The sequence below is a fragment of the Amblyraja radiata genome, chromosome 30, assembly GCF_010909765.2.
Source record: "Amblyraja radiata isolate CabotCenter1 chromosome 30, sAmbRad1.1.pri, whole genome shotgun sequence".
Lineage (NCBI taxonomy): Eukaryota > Metazoa > Chordata > Chondrichthyes > Rajiformes > Rajidae > Amblyraja > Amblyraja radiata.
The window spans coordinates 15,553,583-15,562,337 of record NC_045985.1 but is presented as its reverse complement, the minus strand read 5'-3'; the positions used below and the strand labels follow the sequence as shown (position 1 = coordinate 15,562,337).

Sequence of the window (8,755 nt, the reverse complement as noted above, 5' to 3'; positions counted from 1 at the left end):
CGGGAGATAACGTGCCTATGGCTGCTGCTGCCGGCGACTCCGCTGTCTTCCCCAGCCAGCTTCCCTAGCAGCACTGTGGACACTCCTTTGTCCAGCTTCCCCTCCAGTATAGACCTAGCGCGGGGAAAACATTAGTTTTACTCCCTCTCCCGCCCGGCCCGGGAGCGAGTCGGGAGCAAAAGTCGGGCACAGCTATTCCCATTACGGGAGCCGACTCCGGCCGCAGCTGTTGTCCCCTGTTGCGCTTACTCCACCTGGCTTAGCCACGGCAGGAGCGCAATCTCCTTTTGTCCCCTATATTGAAAAGGGGACAGAGCACAAATACAACCCACTGTCTTTGTGGGTTGTTGGCTCCGATTTCCTCCACCCGTTTGGGGTGAAGTTTGGCACTCGCTCCCGTTATGGGAGATAGTGGTGCCGACGTCCGTTGCTGGCTGCCTGCTGCTGTTCAGCGGCAGCTCGGCAGCCTTCCTGCAATCAAGAAAAAAGGTAAGGAAATCTCTTACCTGTGTTGCTGGTTCTCAACCTGCCGTTCGGGAGGAACGTCCTTCCTCCCGCTGTGATTTCCGCAGCCCCACGGACCCATGTAGCGTCCTCGGGGCTGTTGTCCGAGTTTGTCGGACTGACGGCTCCGGAGTACTCCCTTGGAGCTGAAGACGCACGGACTCCCGCTAAGGGAGACTGTCGTGCCACTGGCCGTTGCTGACTGCCTGCTGCTTGCAGACTCCTCCCCCGCCAGCTTTCAACAGCCTTCTGTGGAAAAAAGGTAAGTATGGAACAAAGTTCCCTTACCTTACTGTTGCAGGTTCGAAACCCTGCCGGTCGAGAGGAACGTCCTTCCTCCCGACAATGACGAGTTGCAATGCGTGTAGCGCAATGACACGCATGCGCCTGGCGGGGTTCTTCACGTAGTCACTCACGTGACTCCGAAGTAAAATCTGGAATTCATTGCCAATTCAATGGACATTTTAAAAGCGTAGATTTCTACTCCACCATTCAATCACGGCTGATCTATCTCTCCCTCCCAACCCAATTCTCGTTCCTTCTCCCCATAAACCCCGACACCAGTACTAATCAAGAATCTATCTACCTCTGCCTTAAAAATATCCATTGACGGCCTCCACAGCCTTCTGTGGCAAAGTATTCCACAGTTACACCACCCTAAGACGAAGAAATTCCTCCTCCTATCCTTAAAAGAACCTCCTTTAATACGCAGGTTACGACTGCATGCCCAGGTCATAGGTCACTTGCGATAAACATTCTCGGCAGCTGTGCTGCTGCACGTGTGCAGGCCTGCGTTTAGTCCGTGGTTGGGCTCGGGCCCAGGTCTCCGGCACTGCGGGCGTTGTTGAGTTGCTTGGCTGTCCCCTTCCCCTCCCGGGTGTCCCGTCCGTGTCCGGGGGCGGCTGGAAGTGTCCAGAGAGGCCCTGGGCTGGGCTGGCGGGGCACTGGCCTGGGGTGTTGGCGCCTTGCGTTTGCAGCCGGTGTGGAGGGGGGGCACTGGCTCCCGCTCCCAGGGGTGCTGCTCTCTGGTGGGCCGGGGACCGTCCGCTGCCCCTCTTGCCTTATCCAGTGGCTGTCGGTTGGCCCCTTGGAGCCGATGGGGACTGAGCGGCGGTCATCGGTGGGAAGCCGTTGGGTAGGGTGGGGGTGCCGGTGCCGGCCAACCCACCTGGGGGGCGGTGATAGCCGAGCACCATCCATCAATGGGAACACAGGGGGGGCGGGGATGGTGGTGGTTCGGCATTGCTTGCGGCGCCGGGCACCCGGGTCCGATCCTGGCTGTGGATGAGGCACGTGTCTGTGTGCGCTCAGTAGCGCAGCTGGCAATAATATCTCTCCGCCGGTCTAGTCTGTCCCCGCCTCCCACTCTCTCTCGCTGTTACACTCCACTCTCCCGCTACCTGGCACCCCCGTTCCTCAGATTTAATATATTTTTACACATAAATTATGAATAAAGATAAGAATTTATACACAGTTTATACAACCAGCGCTTCATTCATTTTTTCTTTATTGCGAATGACCTTTTACAAATCCCAGGATTTCTTGTGTTTTTTGGAATACCAAACACGCTTATTTTGAGGCTGTGACCTCTGGTCCTGGACTCTCCCACCAGTTGAAACATCCTCTCCACATCCACTCTATCCAGGCCTTTCACTATTCGGTAAGTTCCAATGTGGTCCTCTCTCATCCTTCTAAACTCCAGCGAGTACAGGTCCAGTGCCATCAAACGCTCTACATATGTTAACCCACTCATTCCTGTGATCATTCTAGTAAACCTCCTCTGGACCCTCTCCAACGCCAGCAAACCCTTCCTCAGATATGGTCCCTATGGGAATATGTTGAGAAGGAGGCAGCTTCGAGGAAGGAAAGTTCGGTGTGAAAGGCAATGGGCAGATGGGGGAGGGGAAGGACGAGGAATTAGAATGAGGATTTGTATATCGGTTGAGTGAAACACACTGGAAAACAGCTGGAATGAGCGGAAGACTCAACCCATTTTCTCTTTGTTATCTTCCCTGACCTCTGCCTCTTCGCTCAATGAAGCCTTCGATGTATCCTCTGGGAAAGTTCGCGCTCACTCCTCAAACCTTCCTGCGTCGGGCTTGGGGGTATTTCAGTAAATTTGTAATGAGGAAAGAAACGAGTGCAAGCTCCTCTTTTCAGCCCTGATCAGAGGGATTTCAATTTGGTCGAGAGAATTAGCCTTTCCATCTTGAGAACCAGGAAACCACTGGAAAACAGCTCTTTTCTCTCCCTGTCCCCTGCCCTACCTTCCACGTCTTGGGCCACAATTTAAGTTGATTCGGCCCCTTCGCTGTGACCTCTGGTCCTGGCGAGGCCTTTCACTATTCGGTAAGTTCCAATGTGGTCCTCCTCATCCTTCTCCAGCGAGTACAATTCGTTAACCCACTCATTCCTGGGATCATTCTAGTAAACCTCCTCTGGACCCTCTCCAACGCCAGCAAAGCCTTCCTCGGATAAGGGGCCTATGGGAATATGTTGAGAAGAAGGCAGCTTCGAGGAAGGAAGGTTCGGTGTGAAAGGCTATGGGCAGATGGAGGAGGGGAAGGACGAGGAATTAGAATCAGGATTTGTGTATCGGTTGAGTGAAACACACTGGAAAACAGTTGGAATGTTTCTCAGTTACTTCTTGTAAGAGAACCAGTCCATCACGTTTGACATTTTTCTCTTTAACATTTCTCCAGTACTTTTCCCTCCCGCCGCATCTTCATTCGAATACTCTGGTGACAGCTTCTCATTGTTCGCGATTTGTTCTCTGACCTCTGCCTCCTTCTTCACAGAGGTCAGTGCCTCAATTCGCCCAGTGAAGCCTGGCTTTGCTTCGTCTTTCTCAGCCTGAATCAGGAGGTCAATATAAGCCGGGGTGGACAACGGGTTTGGTCTCAGGGCTATTTCTTCACGTCGTCTAATGCCCTGGGATAATTCTTGAATCAGCTCCAGAACTGTGTTCCCCACCTCAGCAAACTCCTGCTCAAGTGACTCCATAACCTTCTGCTGACTCATCTTCTCACCGTATGCCTTCTCATACTTTTTCTTCAGTTTGTTGTACGACCTCTTCTCCTTTTTTGTTACACAGACATACCTATACTTTTCCCTTCGGTGTTTTTGCGAGGGGCACTTCCTCGGACAGACTTTACAATTTCCCCACCAGTCAATTGATGAACACCAGTATTTGAAAATATAACTTCCACACGGACAGGGGTCGTGACAACTGTATTTACAAACCGTACAGTTGTTTACTAATGAATCATCGCTGCCAAGTTTCCTCTTTTCTTTAACAGTCACATCGACCTCGTACTCAAAATCTTTATTTTCGTCCAGTTTGGACTGGTTTTGGTTCAGAACTTGTTGGGATTTTTTGAGCTCCTCTAATTTGGTCAGCCCTGCTTGGATCAGAGGCTGCAACCCGGCCACTACAGACTCCAGCTGGCTACGTTCCTTCAGAACCTCTTTGGTCAGGCACAGGCTCCTCGCCTGCATCGTGCTCAGAGCTGTGAAGAACTTCTTCATACTGTTTGTCCCCATCTTCCACAACACCTGGTTAAAGTCATTATCCTCTTCCCCTTTGTCGTCAGATCTCCACTCGTCACCAGAGGTCGGACACTGGGCATAAATGGCAGAATTGTTAAACTTGAAGTGTACTGGCAATCCCTTTTTGTCTTTGGGGCAGGGTACCTGGGCGGCTTTCAGGGCCTCCAGAACTGGGGGGCGCTGCCCGTCCGCGAACGTCACCATTATCTGAATGTTCTCCGCAATATCTTTGCCAAAAATGGAAAGGATGGAATCGAAGACATATTTCTGTGTCGGGGTCAGGCGAGCCAAGGAGGCTTGGACGATGAAACAGACCGCGTCGATCTGATCAACGCCCTGTGGGGAAGTGAAGAACTCGCGGATGTGGTCAATGATCTGTCGATCCTGGCTGATGCCCCTGATGTCCCCGAATCCTGGCGTGTCGATTATAGTCAGAGAGCAGTCGATGTTAAACCCTACCTGGTGGTGGAGATGGTAGGCAATGGTGGAGGAAGTCTGGCTCTCAGCCTGGGATTTTCCCGTCTCCTCCTGTATTAACTGGTATCTGAAGTTGTCCCCCCACTCCACGCCCAAGATGTAGTTGATCATCCCGTTGATGAGGGTTGTCTTTCCTGATCCAGTTGCCCCCAGCAACATAATTGTCTTCATCTTGTGCATAATGGTGGGCTTTCCTAAGAAGCATTTCACAAGTTGCTTGGACTGATTAAACACCTCCCTTTCTAGGTTGAGCTTGTAAATGGAAGGGTTTCCTCTGGATATTAATTGAGCATGTTCGAGAAGTTTCAGGGCAATTCTCTTTGGTCTGTGTGAACTATCGTGGCATTGTCTGTCTTTTGTCTGAACCTGCTCCCATGATCCTTCTAATGCGTCCAACGAAGGTTCTTTCTTGTATTCATTCCTGTAATTAAATGCGTCGGCTCCAATCTGACTTGATCCGTCCCCGGACAGTGTTGGGCTGGGTGACTGATCCTGGAAGACCGGTTTAACAGGAGGACTTGTCGGCCGGGTGGAGACCTTGTAGATTTCACTGGCCTTGCTGACCCCTACCTTGGTCACTGCTCTGTATCGCATGTGATATTCCTGGTGTGGCTCCAACCCAGATATCGTGAAGGAGTGGGATGTGTCAGGTGTATCTAGTATTGTCCATTTCTCCTGCTGGCTACCTCGATACTCTACCTTGTAGCCCACAATCTCATCAGAACCACATGTGGGTGGCTCTAACTGCAGCGTCACACTGTTGTGTGTTGTCCCACTCGCTGTTGGTCTCTCAGGCTGAGACGGGGGTTCAAAGCAGCGGCTCCTCACACTCCCTCCCCCATACAGGTAAATAGACGCACCCACGTTACTGTCATCCTGTGCGGATCCAACAAGGAATTTTACTCTCCCGTTCCCACTGTTGGCTGTGGCAAAATCCAGTAACAGTCCGGATCGTTCCTTCATCTTCTCAGTTATGGACGATGAGCGAAACCAGCGCTCGCTGTGTTGTGTTGTACAGGCTCTGGCAGCATTAGGTGGCATCTGCATTTTCTCTGCTGTGAGAGATCGGAGAGAATTGATTGCCTCCGTAAGGTAGAAATCCTCCTGATGCAGTGTTGTGAATGTGAAGCAGACCACGTAGTCTGTTACTGGACCCATCAACACTTTATGCAACTCTCTCCTTGATTTCACAACAGGTATGTCTTTCATTATCCTGAGGCAAAGTCCCACAACCATCATCTCCCATTCCTTGTCATCCAGCCATGTGGTCAGTGCTTGGTGTTTAAATGGTGACTGCTCCCTGTTCTTCAGTATGTCCGCCAGCAACCCTTCCTCCTTCCCACCGCCCCGAATGGACGGCAAAACTCTGGCTAAGGTCCCTTGGAAAACCAGTTTATACTGCAGACACTTCTCTTGGAATTGAAGTATCCTGTCCCCAATCTCAGGAAACTGAACTGCAACACTGTCTTTCATCAGGTCATTGCACCTCATCGCGGCCTCACTGAGCTGTTCCAGGACACACTGGCAGCGATTGACCAGTCCCACGCTGATCTCCCTCACCAACTGAGCAGCTTTGGTGTCCAGTTTATTGAGAGGATGGAGCCAGACTGCGACGGGCACTGAATGTTCTCCACCTGAGCCCAGCAGGTGTGGGAGGGTTGCAAAGATATTGATGGCATCTCTGTAGGTGGTGGGATTGTTCTTCAGTGAGAAGTCCCCGTAAAATGTGCAGCTAAACTTCTCGGCCTGAGAGCTCTGTTCTTCTGTCATTTCTAGGGAGGCCTCTCCCTCGATCGCAATCTGAGGGAGACGTTTAATCATCACCTCCATGTTGCCCTGAATATTCTGTATGTTCTCTGCTGAAGAAGTCATTTGATCAAACACAAAGAAGGCCTGGGCCCCATAAAGCACTGCCGTAATGACATGGGTGGCTGAGCCCTCATCAAACACACTCGGGTAGGTAATATTCTGTCTCCCTAAGTGACTCATTGTCAGTTGTTCAAACCTGGTTGTTGCTTTGTACTGAAGGGTAACTCGTGCTTGTTGCTTTGATTCCTTCGTGTCTCTGAGATATTTTGCCGACCCTTTCACCTCTACTAACCCAGCCAGGATACTCGCTTTCAGTGACCCTGACACATTGAGGGCATTGGCTTTCTTCTCCATGGAATCTGACGCAATGATGTGAAACTCAGTGCTGGGCTGATCACGACGGTCAAGGTTGCTCTGCAGTGTCTGCAAGTCCCACAGGGTGATGCCTACAGGATAAATCAGCGATCAAAACTGTTAATATTGTTAAAATTACTCAAAGTGAATAATATTCCTTCAGTAGATTCAATCTCTGTACAGGATGTGTCTTGGGCTGAAAGTAAAACACTCTACACTCACTGGACTGATCACATGAGCAATAGGTGCGATATGGTGGCACAGCGGTAGAGGAGCTGCCTTACAGCGCCTACACCGCCAGAGACCTGGGTTCGATCCTGACTACGGGTGCTGTCTGTGCAGAGTTTGTGCGTTCTCCCCGTGACCGCGTGTGTTTTCACTGAGATCTACAATTTCCTCCTACACTCCAACGACGTACAGGTTTGTAGGTTAACTAGCTTTGTAATTAGCTTTAACATTGTCCCTGGCGTGTGTGGGATAGGGTTAATGTGCAGGGATCGCTGGTCGATGCGAACTAGGTAGGCCGAAGGACCTGTTTCAGTGCTGTGTCTCTAAAACTAAACTAAACTAAAAATACATTGCGTTCTACAGTAACTCAGCGGGTCAGGAGGCAATTCTGGAGAACATGGATAGGCGATGATTTGGATCGTCTTCAAATATGCTGCAAATATCCAAGTTTAGTTTAGTTTAGAGATATGGTGCAGAAACAGGCCCTTCGGCCCATCGTGCCCGTGACAACCAGCGATCCCCGCATACTAGCACTATCCTACACACACTAGGAACAATTTACAATTTTATTAAGCCAATTAACCTACAACGCTGTACATTCTTGGAGTGTGGGAGGTAAACCGGAGATCCCGGAGAAAACTCATGCAGGTCACGGGGAGAACATACAAACTCTGTACAGACAGCACCAGTAGTCAGGATCGACCCTGGGTCTCTGGTGCTGTAAGGCAGCAACTCTACCGCTGCGCCACCGTGCCGCACAATATTCAATCCACTGTATAAACTGGGTTATAACTGACAAAAGTTGTGGTCACCATTGTGAGATTGGTCACCTGAACTTATGGCCCTGCATTGACCACCACTGTATCATAGAGTGATACAGCATGTAAAGAGACTTGCCCACATTGACAAACATGTGCCAATTACACTAGACCCACCAAACCTGTCCTATCCATGTACCCATTTGGGATGGTCCCTGCCTCAACTACCTCCTCTGGTAGCTTGTTCCATACACCCTTTGTGTGAATAAATTAACCCTCGGATTCCTATTGGATATTTTCCCCTTCACCTTAAACCTATGTCCTCTTGTCCTTGATTCCCCTACTCTGGGCAAGTGACTCTGTGCATCTACCCAATCTAGTCCTCTCATGATTGTACACACGTGTATAAGATCAGCCCTCATATCAACCCAGAGGCCATTTGAGAAAATCTTTCTTAAGTTGACATTCATTGAGTGGAAGGTATGTCTGAATCCCACCACAACCAGACAAGGGTCACCAACGAGATAAGATAGTGGTTCAGGAACCACTGAATCACTATCTACCTCGTTGGTGACCCTTGGACTACGCTTGTTCGGACTTTGCTGGCTTCACCTTGCACTATACGTTATTCCCTTATCATGTCTTTCGTTTCACCTACTCTGGGCTCATGTGACTTCATGTTTTTTGGGGAAGACATTCCTGTACCTGGGATCAAAGTTTCTGATCGGCAGTCGTACAGCATTCCCAACCGGAAAGGCCGGCCCAGAGTGGCCAGTTGCAAGAACTCACTCATCACTAAACCGGAAGTGGGCACTCAACAAAATCCAATGATCTGAAACAGAAATTGGAATAAGATATGAAAATGAATCTACTCGACGTACGGCTTTTTGAAGATGTGACCATAAAGGTTTAGTTAAGAGATACAGTGCAGAAACAGGTCCTTCAGCTCGCTGAGTCCGTGCTGTCCACGATCCCCGCACACTAACAGTACCTTACACACACTAGGGACAATTTACATTTATACCAATCCAATTAACCTATAAACCTGTACATCTTTGGAGTGTGGGAGGAAACCC

At 50.1% G+C, this 8,755-nt stretch overlaps 1 protein-coding gene across 1 annotated transcript; it reads right to left on the bottom strand.

Annotated features, from left to right (window-relative positions):
- Nucleotides 1–1,299: 1,299 nt before the first annotated feature.
- On the bottom strand, nt 1,300–8,506 carry LOC116989969. Its single transcript, XM_033047525.1, has 3 exons — nt 8,385–8,506; nt 3,149–6,785; nt 1,300–1,672 (listed from the first exon to the last, which is right to left on the bottom strand). The coding sequence occupies exons 1-3, from the start codon at nt 8,470–8,472 to the stop codon at nt 1,300–1,302; spliced, it is 4,098 nt and encodes a 1,365-aa protein (XP_032903416.1). The 5' UTR covers nt 8,473–8,506.
- Between the last annotated feature and the right edge of the window lie 249 nt (nt 8,507–8,755).